This window comes from Mycteria americana, chromosome 13 (genome assembly GCF_035582795.1).
Source record: "Mycteria americana isolate JAX WOST 10 ecotype Jacksonville Zoo and Gardens chromosome 13, USCA_MyAme_1.0, whole genome shotgun sequence".
Classification (NCBI taxonomy): Eukaryota; Metazoa; Chordata; class Aves; order Ciconiiformes; family Ciconiidae; genus Mycteria; species Mycteria americana.
Window position 1 is genome coordinate 16,813,291 of NC_134377.1, and position 16,494 is coordinate 16,829,784.

General features: G+C 40.6%; 1 protein-coding gene across 6 annotated transcripts in view; it reads right to left on the minus strand.

The window, feature by feature from the left end:
* Positions 1–8,390: 8,390 nt before the first annotated feature.
* ZDHHC8 (zDHHC palmitoyltransferase 8) overlaps positions 8,391–16,494 on the minus strand; it is a 132,853-nt gene continuing 124,749 nt past the window's right edge. For 4 of the 6 annotated variants that reach the window (XM_075516604.1, XM_075516603.1, XM_075516605.1 and 1 more), the window contains one exon: positions 8,391–14,564. In XM_075516604.1, coding sequence (XP_075372719.1) covers positions 14,393–14,564 — 172 coding nt within the window. In that variant the 3' untranslated portion in view covers positions 8,391–14,392. The remainder of the gene's footprint in view (positions 14,565–16,494) is intronic. The other 2 variants (XR_012777798.1, XM_075516602.1) reach the window with 2 other exon arrangements.

Below are 16,494 nucleotides of genomic sequence, written 5' to 3' on the forward strand. Positions count from 1 at the left end.
CAGGAGCCATTTCAGATATTCCCTGCTTTACTTCAGAAAAATCACCCTAGGGATGAGCTCGGCACACGCTGTCTAAACCCTGCTGTTCCTCTTTTCGGAAACAAGCATTTAAATGCAGTGTTTTCACATACAAGCTGCATTGAGGCTGTGTAGGCAAAACCCTGGGACGAAATAGTTTTTGGGGCGCTACCTACAGGTCTGGAGAACCTGCAGGATAGTCAGCCACATACGTGACATTCTCTGCTGGCGACACGGCAGAAATAGAAGCTGCAGCTCAGATTTAGCTAGACGAGCTTTCCGAACACCACCTCCGCTTCAGAGACTAAGGCTCAGACCAAGCAAAGCACTTGCTTAGACTGCACCTACCTTTGAATACATGAATAATCTTTCTGAAGTCAGTGGACCTTGTCAGTATTGTGCCAGTGTTGAAAAACCCTGCACTTTTCAGGAGAAATAATGAGCTTGACACTTATTTTTCTCAGGTTTGGGCAGTTTTGGAGAGGTAGAATTTTTGTATTTCAAGCTTTTCTCTGCAATGCTGAAGACATTTTTTTTCCTCACCTCTAATGAAAACTCAGAAACCCCCAAAAGCAAGTGTTTACTTGAGACTTCAGGAGCTTGGGGCCTTAAAAATCTCAAGCAGTGTGAGATCAGTCCAAATAGCTTGAGAAGTAAGAAAAGTTAATGGAATATTCAACTGTTTAAACACGGATGTGTGCTTAAGTGTCTTATTACACATTAGTCACACTATCTACTAAGCTTGGTATAAAGCCAGGAGCTAAGAATTCTTGAATATTAATTGCTATTCTCTTGACTTACTATGTGACAAACACTTCAGTAAGAAATGGCCTGAGAGCATTGTCCTGGGTGCTCTACAGAGGCTGCGTGAGCACAAGCTCCTTTCAGACCCTGCGTGGATGAATTTCACACTGCGTTTGCTGGGTTTATACCTCTAGGGAGAATACCAGTGGAAAGATGAATTTGTCCCAGTGACAGTATTTCTCAAGAAAAAAGGGATGTAACGTACATCTACATGACTGATGAGACACAGAAATAGCCTTGCCTGTGCTGACAGAAATGATGAGCACAGCGTCAGACTGAGCAGTGCTGTCTCCTGACAGCGTGGTTGAGAGCCATTGCTTCCAAATAAGAGGAGTTAGTACAGTTTCTATGTCTGTTCAGGGTTTATTTTTGCCTGAACACAAAATGCAAAGCTCACGACTGAGGAAACAGAGTCTAATCTCAGTTACAACAATCAGCACCTGGATCCTGCGGAAGTATTCCATATTTGCATTAGTATAACTGAGACCTGTCCTACAGCATAACACACACACGCCCACAGTCTGAATCTCCTAGCTGGGAGCAGCACATAATGATCTTATTTCACCTGAGAGTTTTTTTATTTTTCTGATCAACAAGTACAAAATCATGGAGACCATCTTCTCACGTTACAATACTCATTACTACACGCTGTCTCTCTGTCTCATTCCCAACACTAATAAGCACAGGACCTAATTATCCCCACTTATAAATAACTTTCTTCATCCTATCTCTGTCCAATAACATTTTGGCAGGCATCCTCAGCAGAAGATTTGAAATTATGTCCCTGCCAAAAACTATTGCTGCTGATGAATCACAGCACACACAACTGAAAGGCTGTGGTTGCTTTTATAAATATCTGCACACATACATATATATGTAAATGTATGTGTGTGTAAATATATATATATGTATGTATGTGTGTATAGCAACTTGGAAATTGCTATACATATAGATCACGCAAAATGGCATGGTGGCTTTTTCGCTCTTCCAAATGATGTTACTGAGCTCATTCAATCAAATTTCTGCTAATGTATTCATGCATTTCCTAAGGAAATTTTAAGGACCCTCAGGTGAAAATCAGCCCTCTGCATTGAGCTAGTCTGACCGCCACATTAGTTTAAGTTATTAAAGTCACTAGTTGTAGGACTCAAGTGATGAATTTATTCTTGAGCATAGAATTAGGCAGTCATGGAGCATCCAAGGAACTAGGCTTCAAAAGTCAATTGCTGTCAACCTGGCCTAAAGAGAGCATTGCTTTCACATCCCCATGCAGGGGACTGCTAATAACAGCAGCCGAGTCAATGCTGTGCTAAATTTTTGTTGCTTTTCTCTTGGTCCAGGGATACAGTTTTCACAACATCCTGTGGCAATTTAATCTGCTTTCTTGAAAAAGTTCTGCCTTGTGTTTTCATTCTGCTTTTTGGGAATTTCATTTAGTGCTCACTGTTTCTTGTACTGTGGGAAACAGAGATACCCATTCCTTGTTTGCTTCCTCCATGGCATTAATTATGTCATTTATCAGCCTTAAACCAACTGGGTTCAAGAGAGAGTTCTTGAGGGGAGATGCTCCAGAGAGAAACTCTTTGAAGAGAATTGTTTTTCTATCCTAACTGATTTGCCACTAGCACTTTATGTTTATAACCTGGTGTGATTTACCAGTGACTTTGCTTCAAAAAGAAGGAATGTACAAAAATTACTTAGCTGAAATGAACTACAGGTTCATTAGTTAAAATAACTTGCTATTAGTAGGAATTTATGGAGAATTCTTTTTAAAGTATTAGCAAAAACCACATTCAGCAGCCATTGCTGTAGCAATAGCTGAAATACACAGTATACATTTTATGCAAGGTTTTTGAATCTGCGTTTCAGATCTTCTATAACATTTTATATCTGCAAAATGAAGAGTAATAAGCAATTTACTGTTGCTCCAGATTGAATTTATGTTTTGTAATTAATTTAATATGTCATATAAAACATAACTTTGAACGGTAAACTGGCCTGGAAAAAAAAAAGACAAATGTTTTCTTCTTGCCACCTTCGACAATTTGGGCAGGGGAATTACTTTTACAATGCTTCCCTCTGGCTTTTTTACAGTGCATTTGACAGACGCATGGCATTGAAAGACTGGTTGCTGCTTAAAAATAAAAAACACATTTTATACTAATAGTGTCCCTCAGAGATAAGTGCAGAGGGATGTGGAATTGCCAAAAACTAATGGCTGTCCTGTGAGGACAGAGATCCATTTGAACTTCTCCCTGCCAGCCTGCTTTCAGTCCCCCGCCCAGCCTGTCATAAGGCTCTGAAGATTTATGTCATTACTCTGCCTTATGCCCCTGCCCTCGTCAAGGCCCTGCCTACTTTATAACCTTCTGTCTTTCTGCAAGGTAAGGATGGAAATCCATCTGGAGCAGGAAGAAGAGATCTTCTCTGTACTTAATAGCGTGCTGCTGCCTGACCCAACTTATCAATCCTTCATGCTGACAGAAACTGGAGGAAATTTGTTCTTGCCAGCAATAAACCCAGCTGCCCTTTGCTCTCTTTTGACACTGCCCATTCCCTTTCATGTCATCTAAAGATACTTCTTTTCCTGTTTTCATTACCTCTGTTTTCTCTTTGACCTGTGCTAGGGACTGTAAGAATGCCCTCTGAAGTCTCACACCCCTGCCACAAGGCACAGTGTCCATATGGTCATCATATAGCCTCTACCAAGCAATGCCCTACTGCCAGCAGATTTCAGATCTGGGCCCAAGGAATGGCCACGTGACCCAACACTGCAAGTCGCTTAGCAATTTAAATCCAGAGGATCTCAACTTCTGTCATACTGGAATAACAGCTGCCAAGCGTGAGGTGACTTTCCCAAGACTCAGTGGCACAGCTGCAAACACAAACCCTGTCACCGTTTCCCAGGCCTGTGCCTCACCTGCACTGGGTGGCAGGTGACACATCCTGAAGGCCAAAGAGAAAGACCACAGAAGAGCTCACTGCTTAAAACTGCCCAGCGGGTGAGCTAGGCGGGAGCACAGACCCACTGTACCTAGAAAGACACTTCACAGGTCTCTGCTTCAGGCAGGCAAAGCATCTCTGGGTGCACGGGTTGCGTAATGACTCCATCCAACAGCAGGATGCTCCGATTCTTTCTGGTGATCAGTCTCTGTGGGCATATATAAAAATAAACCAAAACCAAGGATAGCATACCCAAAAAAGACTCTCTCCATCATTTGTTACACAGTGCTGAAATGCAATTCTGCAGCATCCAGGGCTTTAGATATACATGAAGACAGTCTGTATAGATACCTCTAGAATTTGTGTGGATACAATTCAAGAAAAAATGTATTTTCAAAAATAAAGGAAAATACTCATAAAGAATGATATTATAAATTCTGTAAAAAATGAGGGAGAAATACAGTAAATTACTAGGGTATATTTTCTTATGAAGGTTTTACAGGTTTTTGAAAAATGTAGCTATTCTGTGCTTCAAAATAAGTGGAAATAAATATATTTATTTTGTCTTTACAGTTAAATAAACTCATGCAACTTCTGTTTACACATGCACATACCTCATCTTCCTATCCCTTGAAGCAGGATGTGCTTTTCTGTGTTAAAAATTCCAGTGATTAATAATTTCTAACTCTTTTCTGCCCCTTTATTAGAAAGGGAGTATTGAGTAAAAAGCCATACTAGCTAAGGAATTATTTTGTGCACGAATAGACAACATTATTCCTTCTTGGATAATCTTCATGTGCTATGAATACGGTATTGTAGATAAATAGATCTGTATTTCTGTACAACATTAAAACAGACACAAAAAAGACAGGAATTAATAACAGTTTTCTTATGGCAACATCGCAGCTTAGTCCTTGCTCTCAAGAAAAAAATGTAAAAGGCTGTATTTCCTCAGCAGCCCACAACATGTCAGTGGCTGCGAAACTCGGCTCTCACTGTGTTCTGTGCCACAACAGCACGTTGCAGTGTCCCCCCTTTTTGAGTCACTCCCAACCTACAGCTATTTCTTTTACTGTATTTCAGCTCAGTAATTTTTGTTATTATTATGTATATGTATTTTAGTTATTATTATGTATATGTTCCAATAAGCAGGCAGGGAAGAGCGGAATTGCTTAAGGCAATGAAGCGTATGGTCTCTTGGAATGAGGATTGTGCTGTGTGGGTATTATGCAGAGGGTTTGGATTATAAGGAAGTATGCAGGAGGCCTAGGGAAGGATCAAGGCAGAAATGTCTTTCATGTATTTGCTAAAACAGCTTTCCAAAGTCAGCGTGAAAGACCAAGACTACTGTCAGCAACACCCATCAAACACCCAAAAACTTCCTCCCCAAGAACATGACCTGGAGTGATGCTTCCATTTGAGGTTAAATATACCCCAAATCTGCCCTATTGCTCCTGGATACCTATGGGATGCATCTGCTTGGCTCCAGCTACACAGCTGATCGCAGAATGATAGGGTTTGAGCCTCTCGCAAACACAACACATTTGTGAGATCAGGAAGTCGCAGCCCCATCTGACATGGAGCGAAGAGGCACGGAAAGACATATGAGTCAGCAGTAATTTGTAGCAGAGCCAGGAACTGGTGCCAGAATGCCTGAAGCCCATTCTTGTGCCTTAAGCGCAGACCGTGTTTCCAGCTGAACATCTAACTGGTACATCTCCTACTGCGAATCATAGCTTAACAGTGGGAAACTGCCAACAAGATAGCACTGCAAAGCACGTGCGTTTTGATATAGAAGATTGTGGCCAACAACAGAGCAGTTTGTTGGCATTATGTCATACTGTGTCTGAAAAATTAGTCATAACCAAGTACCACCTATTTATAACTATTTGCTTCGCTGTTTTTAAGTCTGTTATTTTCGATATCTGTCAATGAGACAATAAGGGCTGATCCCAAGACCAGATGGATTCATAACATTCAGGCTGCAAAAATAAGATCATGCTGTTACTCACTGAATTCACTCAGACACTGCAGTTTCTACAAGGTGAGTTTTTCCTAAGAAAAAGTAGCATTAGTTTGTATTTATATATTAAAAAAAACCAACAAAAACCCTTTCACCATCTGTTCAAATGACTGTACAAGAGAAAAACCTGACAGTAAAGCTGTATTCTGCTAAACCACCTGTGCCCAGGACTAGAACCAGATTATAATGCCATTTTATGAGCTTCCACAGTCATCTTTGATCCAAAGATCCCCATGTGCTCTGCACCGACATAACTGAAAGAGGCTTTCAACACGTATGCTCCATGGCAGGGAGGTGTGCTTTGCAGCTGGCACACACAGGAGCCGTCCGCCTCACATCCATTGAAGCAGTGAATGCAGGAAGAAACCACCGCCTAGGAGCCACTTACCTGCACTTTGCATGAAAGCACAAGCCAGAAGGCAGAAGAGCACCACGTTGCTGCTTCACTAGTAAACCCAAATTCCCCTTTGCTGCCTGCCACTCAAAGACGCCTACATGAAGACTATTTAGCTAAGTTCTCTATAGCAGGGACAGAAGCTCCATTAAAAATAGTTGGCCCTAAAATGGGATGTGTTTATGAAATTCCACTTTCCCCTTTGTTCCTTTGTGGGAAAAAAGATGACAAGTGTTTGATTTGCTCCAAGTTAGAGGCTTGAAGAAGTCCTAGTGTCAATGAACTATAGCAATGAGCTAATTCCTGTGGGTGCCACTCCCAATGGCATGTTGAGTATAATGAGGCTCCATTAATATTAAAGGCAAAACTACCATTGATTTCAGGGGAGCTAAGATTTCAGTGTGAGCTAGGCATGGCATTCATGAGCTTAATGTGTTATTGTGCCACTCTGAAAACAGGAATTCTCATTTTAGGTGTTCATCTCAAGTATTCAAGGCTTGTCAGTTTGGTGTTGAAAGCCCTACATGGAGTCCTCATTGCTGACTGTGTGTAATGACATGATTTATTGAACCCAAACTCACGGGCATTGGTTCCAAAACAACGGTGCTAACTAAACCATGGTGCTTCATTTGAATGGAAAGCTACTTTTGCCCTTGGAAGAGTTCCAGGCATTGCCCTTTCTCCAGCTAATCAGACATACTCTCCCCATCGTTTCTTTCAGTTACCACTGAGTTCAGTGGGAGGGTTTCACACACACAGACAATGCTCAAATACATCCTTGAAAATCCTCTTCTTACCCCATATTGAAGAAATAGATGGATAGTACAAGCCCCATGTGGAGACTAAGAGTTCAAAGGTGTGAAATAAATTCTAGGAGGTAGTATATGGCCCTCATGGACTTTACACATGGCAGATACTTCACAAAGTCTGCTGAAAGGAAGGGTTTTGAATTGCTTATATTTGTAAAATTGTTTTATTTCAGAAAGGGGATATTTTTTAAAATACAAGACTTACCTGTGGTACCTCTATTATTCTAAAATGCAACTAAACTCCTAGAAAAGCTCATGAACTGGCAGAATCTGCTGCATGTTATGTTGTGCACTTCTGCCATATAATCTGATCAAACTGGCCTATGCCCACGAATGCAGAAATTACTTTGATTAATGAGGACTGGATAGACAGAGTACCTTAACACAGTCTAGAAATATTGGTAAACCTCAGCATTGCCCACAGTGCTCACATAGCTTCGTATGCTGTCCACCTCAGGCCAGATAGTCTAGATCTAATACCAGATGGATAGACTATGTCAGTGCTTTATATTCCTTGCAAATAAATGGCAAAATTACTGTCTGAAAAATCCACACAAGGAGTGCATGTGTTAAAAGTGAATAGGATGGCAACACAGCATGAAATAATTTGTAAGGGAAAGGAAACATGAATAACCTTCCTTACAGTCATGAGATGAGAGTCTCTTCCAGAGAAGCCACTTTTCTCTCTCTAGATAAGGTCCACTGTCTGAAGCTTTGCAGAAGTCCCTGTTCCATATCTAGCTAGAGTATTGCACCCCTGTTGGCAGAAAAAAACAACACTTTTGGGGGAAGGAATCAGTTTGCCCGTTTGAAAGAACTGGTGAAATACCAGCAATGCCAGTGGGGTTGAAAGATTCTTATTGTCACAGCCAAGAGCCAGTTTTCTCAAGGCCACCTGTTTGCGGCGATTTCTGATGGTTCGTCTAAGGTGTCAGCTTCCCCTGAAAGACAGCCCATCCCCTCCTCCTGCACCTCTCCTCCACAGGTCTGAGCACTGGGGTGCTCTCGGGCATCCCTCACGCTCTTATACAGTCTCCACTTTCTCCAAGCTTCCATCACTGCTTTCCCTTCTCTCTGAACATCCCTTAAAATGGTGAGTCTACCTGCCAGTCTTCCATGGCCTGGAACATAACCACTGGCAGAAACACTGTTTCCAGTCTATTTTATTTGCTGGTGTTTTTGGTTTTGTCTTTTGCTGCTGATACAACCTTTTTTTCTTTTTTTTCCCTATCAATACAGATCAGTTCCATTTAAAATACATCAGATAGGGACACCTGTAACTAGTTTTACTTGAATATATGTACACAGTTATGTATACATTATATACATATAGGCATTATATATATATACATATATATATACACACATATATATAAGGCACTGTAAAATGTACCATCACTTCTCTAGGACTGTTTTTAATCTGTAAAAGTAGATTATATTTCTTCATATAATTAGAAATGTCTAACCAAGACATTTTTAAAATGTTTCAGGGTTACAGAGATATTAGCTGTGAAATAAGCCTTACTTTAAAATTCAAGTTATTGTGACAAGATGAATAAAACCTATTTTGACAGTAATTCTAATCTATTTATTATGTAACTGCTCCTCTCTTAAAAGATATATTCACCTGTATAAATAGTTTCCTTTGTCTCTCCTTATTATGTTCCAAAATGTGAACTGAAACTTGTCCTGCAGAATAAAAAATAACAATGGAGAGATGAATACAAACTTGGATAATTTATCCATTACTTAGAGAGAGAAGAGCCAAGATCGCTGTAAGCCAAGATGTCTTTAAATAAAATGTACTAAACCAGATCGTGAGCTTATATAATTCTGGTTGATGTAGCCAATATCAGTGGAGCCTGGTGATTACGTTTTTGGCCATTTTATATATAAGGTAATCTCTGCCATGTGAAGACACGACAGCACACAAATATGACTGGCATTTATAATGAACATGCTTGAATGGATCCTTGCTTAATGTAATTAGCCTATATATGCAAATTATGGCATCAGAAATCCTGCAGCAGCTGCTGTTGGGAGGGCTTGGCAACTGTGTGTGTTGCAAGCCAGTCTTACAGATCTAAACGGACGTATTTTCAAAGACTAGAAACAGATAGCCAGATGAAGACAGATTAAAATTTGTACATGTTTGGGATGTATAAATCCAGATATCCTGGATAGAACATTTCGACAAATACCAATATAACATTTTTTCCACAGTTACCCTGTAGCAATGATTCACAATTGTGCTGGACCACAGGACACCTATTAACCGCACAACTTTAATAAAAAACAGTATAGAAAACTTCATTTAGTGTTGTTTCATGGACCACTTACTGTGGCCTCACAAGCGCAATCCATTGGTCACAACTAGGAGACACTCTTTTAAAGACTCAGCATGTTTTCTACTCTCCCATAAGCACCTTGAAAATGAGACTTCACCTGCAATCTCTTCTTTAAAGATATTGTCACCTGCAGACTTTGCACTGGAACTGGCCTTTCCAGTTCTACTGTTTTACTTCATGTTTTGCACAAGTGGAAGTGAAAAAGGGCAGCGCACCATGAACCATCTCGGCAAACGAATGCATCTGAGGTGTAACGGGGAAAACCACACGCTTTAAAATACTGAAGTGAACCAAAGGTTTAAAAAATATATATGTATTACGAGAGCCACAAAAAAGGTTACAGACAGAGCTCCACAAAGCCTGCACGGATACATTCCAACAATTCAAGGTGGCAGAACAGGTGAAATACAGACCATAAAAACGGTTCGACATTAACTTTCCGGACTGTCAGAGACAGCAACCTTGACCCCATCTTTCCCACACAAAAAAAATATTGAATATATATATATCTATATCTATATCTCTAGTCTGGACCACAGATATAGTCCAAAGAAAACCACATTGCAATTTCCACATTAGGCTTATAGGAGAATAGGCATCATCTGAGGAACGTCCATTATAACGCCCGTGAGGTGATTATCTTAGGCCAAGTTGCAATAACATTATGCTTGGTTAGCAATTTTAGAACAGCAACACAACACAGTTCATTTGCTGCACATGGCTACGAACACATAGCTCTGTGCAACCCTTAGAGCTGACTTTAACCAAACTAAGTAATTACATTTGTTTTGTTGTGTTTAATTTAAAAAGAAAATGCAAATGTACGATATTAGGGCAGTTCCTGCTATCACCTTTCTTAAAAATTCAAGACTTGAAGACTCCTTTAACGTACTTGCTTACAGACACATTTTGAGACTGTATTCATGATCTTCAGGAAAATATGCCACCCTGAGGCTTTTTCCCTTGTTCACTTCAGGTTATGTCTGCATCCAGTTTTGACATAGGGGGCCAAATGCTGGTTGTATATCAGTGCAGTATTTGGCCCAGAGTTTCAAAGTCTTTGCTATTCAGACTTTCCTATGAGGTCAACAAAGAAAGTAGTAAAAAAAGAAAATATTAAGGCTTCAAGTAAAAATATTTCCTCTCTCTCCCACCCATGTAGTAAGGTACATTTAATTTCATAATACTCAATATATTATACAATTAAAGATACAGAGATCCAACTTTTCAAGGCAGATTGTACTACAATGAAAACCTGGAGGCTAAATGGGAATGTACGAACAGGGAACGAACGGCTAATAAAATGCAATATGCAATGAAAATTGATGCATAAACTAAACAAAAACTATTGCTGTTTTTTAAATAAGTAATACAATCCACAGCTAAAAATAAAAACATGTTGAAAAGATTTAAGACTTCCAAAACATGAAATAAACATGACAAAAATAAAGAAGCTACTTTACAAGATGCGTTAACTTGTGCTGGATTTTCATGGCTGATCCCCACCTACTGTAAATTAGCATCACTTAAATGAGCTTTGATGGAGCCACACCAATTTACACCAGCTGAAGATTTGGCCTGCAGTGTCTGTAAAAACTGAGACTATCTGGGCAGAAGAACCTTACTGCTAATCTGTAAACTGCTTGAAGAACTATACTTTAACGTGAGCTGGATTCTGCTCCAAAATTAGACTTAATAAATAGGTCCCCAGTCTTGCAACAGGAGCTACGGAAACAGACACATTTATAAGAAAATAGCTGCAGGTTCAGTGCCTTGGATGGAAATGAGGCTGGATTTGCTGCATGCAATCTCCTGTTAACAGTTCTGCTTAGATTATTCTTTCAGAAGATTTGAATAATTTACTCCAGGCTACGTGCACTGAATTATATGCAAACCTCAAAAGGAAAAAAAAAAAAAAAGACTTTGGTACCATTGTAAACCTATTAATAAGTCAAATGTCTCTCAACTGTGGGCAAAACTACTCACAAAATATATAATCCTTACATCTGAACCTGTAATGACACAGTGCATTCATTCTTTCTTCCCTTACCCCTTGTGAACTATGACAAAATAACCCTGGATATTAGTGCTTGATACACACAATACTGTGTTTAGTCTTACTGAGAAATTCTCTCATGAACTAATGTAGTTAACTTCAAAGGCTCTTTGGCCCTTCAAGTTCCTCAGTAGCTTTTTCATTTATAAATGCAGGAGAAAGAACAATCAAAGTGGAGCATCACTGGGATGCAAATCTCAAATATTACACTGGTGCAAATTTTCAGCCTTGCTTGCATGAATGTCATGTACGTATTCAAAGATACATGATAAAATGTGCCCTTGTCTAGCTCCCTAGCCCAAATTCAGTGTGTCACATATCCCCTCTTTTCCAGGGCTTACATATAGCATACATGATACTTTAAAAACAAGTAAGTCTTGCGATAACTCTATGCACCAGAGTGAATTCCAGTCCTTGAGGAAGTACTGCATCTTCCTGAGGAGTTAACATCAGGGGAGAGTTGCAGATTAATAACAGTTAAAGATGGAAGAAATCTATAAGGCCATCTTGGTCTAGCCCCTTGCCCCTGCAGGCTCACCTCTTACAGAAGTTTTTTTAATGACTTGTCCAAATATAGTTTGACTGTCCTACATAGTTAGTCTCCAATACTCTGCCTTGGAAGACTATTCCACTGCCCCTCTCCCTCCATCTTTTCTGCCCCCTTCTAAATGTAGACCATTGGTTACCAGTGACAACCCTTTGATTTACCTTTGGTTTTACATCTTTTAACTAACGTGTTTGTAAAATTATGATACTCAATTTCCACTTCAGTGCTTAGCCAGTGACATGTTTTTAGCCCTTTAAATCTTCTCATCAGCCAGCCCATGCAGTCTTTTAATATATATTGCTCCGTCTGTACCTGATCCAGTTTGCCAGCATCTTTCTGGTACCTTGTGGTGCCTCCAACTAAAGACAATATTCTACATTCCAGTGAGCAAATCTGCACAGAAAGACTATTGCTTCTCTGCTCTGCAATATCCCTACAGTAGGCATTTAAAATATCATCAAGACAATGAAATGCAGACTGATTTCTAGTTCACTCTCTCATAACTTTGGCCTATTGCAGCTGCAGTGCTTTCCAGGTTTCTCCCTTCAGGCAACATAGAGCATTACACAGAGAGATGATTAACTTTCTTATGTTCTCTTCAACCTTCCTCTCCGAAAAATGAAGTGATGTACAAGGGACATAATAAGCATGTATTGCAGCAGATGTCAAGATTTATCAAATAAAAAGATAAATTTTAACCAGGCAAAACTGAGGTCAATATTTGTCTTCTGGAGTAATTAATCTCAACATACATGAAAACAAGTAAGATGTTATCAACACATTCTGAATTGCTACCAAATATCTGGAGAGCTCTCCATTATCGTCAAGGACTGAAAAGGATTCAACCCCTTGAAACAAATATCCTGAAAAATGACGTATTTAGCTCTCTAGTCAAAACTATTCACCAGGAGAACCAGGTGGGAAGTCAAGGTTTCGTATGCTGACTGGCTCTGTGATAAATAATCATTTTTAGTGACTTTGGCAACAGTTGCTCAGGATATTCTTAATTGCACACATGATCTGGCTAGTTAGCATTGGTCCAGATCTCAGTACTTTTGACTTCTGAGGTGGTAACTGAATGGGAAGGAAAAGGAGATAAGGAATGGAGAAAAGAAAAAAATTTCCATTTGTCCCAAAATTAGCTTTGTCGTGGTCCTCATATTTGTGACAGAAGTAATGCACCCCTTTCTTGTTTTTTATAGTAAAGTTGTCTTTAAATCCAACAAAGTAAATGTAGTTTTCTGGAGACAGGAAAAGGAAACCTCAGAATGTTAAATAAATTGGATTGATATTATTTTAAAAAGTTGTTCCCCAGGGGAAAAAAACCCAAACGGAAAATCCTTTGTCTAACAGTATTGAAGACCAGAGGGAATGTGCTAGTAATTAGGCAGACAGATAATTTATATCCTTTAGATGTACGCTTGGCTCAGTTACACACACTGTAAATTCAACAGATCATGATAACCTTGCTGCAGGATTACACAGATGGCACCAGGGCAAGGCAGTAAACCATGTTATTGCCTAAATCCAACAGGTAATAAGGAGGGTGCAGGGAAAGCAGCTGACGGCTGTTTAAAATATGTTCCCATCCAAACATTTCCTTTTTTATCTGTTTGGTTTTGTTTCCGAGTCCGAGAAGCCTTTAAAAACCAGAGGGAGCAAGAGGTCAGAGTGGAAGATCCTTACTGGTGTTGCGGTCCTTTTCCACGAGAGACGAACACACGCGCACACACGCGCACACACGCACACACACACACAATTTCACACACAGGGAGGCAAATGGCAGACAGTGAGAAGCTGTTGCTATCCTTTCTCCCGCTCCCGTCCGGGACCAGGGAGGCTTTTAAAGACGACATGGCGTTCAGGGCCCAAGTGCCCTTGCCTGGCTCCTTCCCAGGAGGAGGAACCCGACCTGCAGCGCCGCGGGGACACAGAGCAGTTCTCGCACATGCAGACTGCCCAGCACAGGGAGCCTGCTTTCCATGTCGGTAGGAAAACAGCAGTTGGGCCTCTGACTCGTGCCGGACACATCACTGGCCAGAAGAACTGGGAAAGGGGCATGGGAAAAAACGAATGATCCTGGACTGACCGTACTTTTTCACAGCACAACTGGTACACAACAGGTTTGTTGGACAGATGCACACACAATGGCTTTGGCGCTCTCTTGCATGAAAGAAATCCGCTCTGTGGTTGTGGTGTTAGGTCGCAGCCAGTTCCCGCCTGTCGGTTCAGGAAGAGTCTGATGGACTGTACATTTTTTTTCCCTCAAGAATAAGGCTGCAGCTGGCTTTTGGCCAAAAGAGAAAGCTGAAAACAGAACAAACCCAAAATAAGAAAAGGAGAGTGGCCAGCTGCTGCTGCTCCTTCTTTGTTGTTATTTGAGTCTTCACAGTGCTCCTAGCTTCATGGCTGGCTGAGTGGATGGCTCTTTATTTTTAATTAATTTTATTTTACACTGAAATTTCATAGGTTGTTCCACCAACTCCAGACACCTTCTTAACGTTTGAGTGTCTAGCAGGGCTGACAGGCGTCCCCTGGGAACTTGATGTTGAACCCAACCTGGATATTCCTTTTGGCTGTCCATTTATTTTACTGTGAGGTGTCTTCAACTGCATGTCATCCCTGCATCAAAAGAAATATCAAAAGATGCAATGTTAGTGACCAAAGTGTGATAGCAGAATGGCTTCATTCAGGATAAACAATTAGCCCTGTTACCCTGAGTCCTAGTCTTGCAAAATACTCAAGCATGGGAGCAACCTGGTTGAAGCCAATATACTTGATGAAAAGCCACTGAAATGAGAGAATTCATTTAGCCATTAGGTTAGTGGATCAGACCCCCGCAATATTTGTTCATTTAATTACTTGCTTAAATGCTTTGTTGATCCAAACTAATTGCATAAGCATTGGTAGGACGCAGGAGGGTTTAACTGTCACCACTGTTGACCTGAAGCCAAACTATGTCTTACAATCAGAAATAAAATGCTCAGAAAAAACACTTCCCAGTTAAATATCCAGTTAAACAAAATTATGTTGCTCATTTCTGAAAGACATAAGAGAGGTGAAGCGTAAGAATTCTTTAGGACAGAAGACACAAACTGAATCACGTCAGGAAGCACTCTAGGATGCCTGTAATTAAAGACCATATTCCGGATGGACTCTTTAAAATAATTTCCTTCCTTATGACCTACTGCCAGGGAGCATGTACAACAGGCTTTCCTCAAAAGATCTTTTAAATCTAGGGCACTACACACTAAAGCTTAATGTGTCTCATCCCCAAGACTCCCAAAGTAATTAGATAAAAGCCTACCGAAGAACTTGTGTATGTTCTGGAAGTGCCAGTGCGACCGGGGTCTGCTGTATTCTCACATCTTAACTCCTGCATAGTGGATGTCTGCTTGGGTTTGCCTCAGTCTGAAGTTTAAGACTGGCTCATGCCAGCAGCAGTGACCAGGGGCTGAAATACCTTCCAGAGGGGAACACTTTCTGTCTGCCTGCAAACTGAGGCAGCCTGAGCTATTTCAGACCACCCTGACTTCTTCTGGAGGCCAGGGGGTTTGATGGATTGACTGTATTCAAAAGGCAATTTCTTTCTTTACGTGTGTCTGCAAAACAAAACAAACTACCCCGGACTTTTACACAGCTCTTGATAGGCTCAGAATAGCTCTGAAACTAAAAGCACTTTTTATGTGGCAACCTGGTCTGACAGCTGTACCCTGGAGCTGGAGCAGCAGGTCTGTCAGCTCCCACCAGCCTGGCTTCTGCTAGGCGGTTAAGCTGTGCTTGCACTAGAGAATGGAGGCATGGGTATCTGAACCAGCAAAACACACATACATAAATATAAAATAAAATATTGTGTGGTTTCATAAAACGCTGCTGTATCCCCAAACAGCCGAAATATGCAGGGACCAAATTCTACATTTGCCTCACCGAAGTATTACAAAAACCCTAATTCAGTGCTGAAATTCTCCTGAAGAACACAGTCTGCCTCCTGAAACACGGCAGAAAGGAGCTGGGGACTGTTAGGGGAAAGGGGAGAAGGGAAAGTAATTTGTAGTGTTACTGACAGAGAAAACGTGCTAGGTTTACAAAGCACAGAGTGCCTGTGGGAGGTTTACTTCACTAGGTAAAAAACTTCCAAGTTTATTAAGCTATTTATTTATTAATCCAGGTACTAGGACCTTCAGGACAAAAGATCCTCTGCAATGGTATCATATGTTTGCAACTTTCTTCAACATCTGATGGGATCTGTAGCTATTTTAATAGCTAGACCACTTTTGCCAGACACTGTATTTTTCATTACTTCAAAGAGCTGAACTGAAGTGAATTTACAGGCTCTACATTTTAAAAAAGCACAATGTAAAAGCAGTGGGACCGACAGGCTGCCACCATAACCAAGAACCAGAGACTAAGAAAAGGCAAACAGCTTTTCATATTAGCATCTTTCCTACAGCAGCAGCTGACACATCCAGGTCTCAAACAGAGGGCAGAGAGGCAAAAGAAAGTCCACAGGTCTTCTTTCATGGAAACAGACTCGTTTCTTTAATACATATGA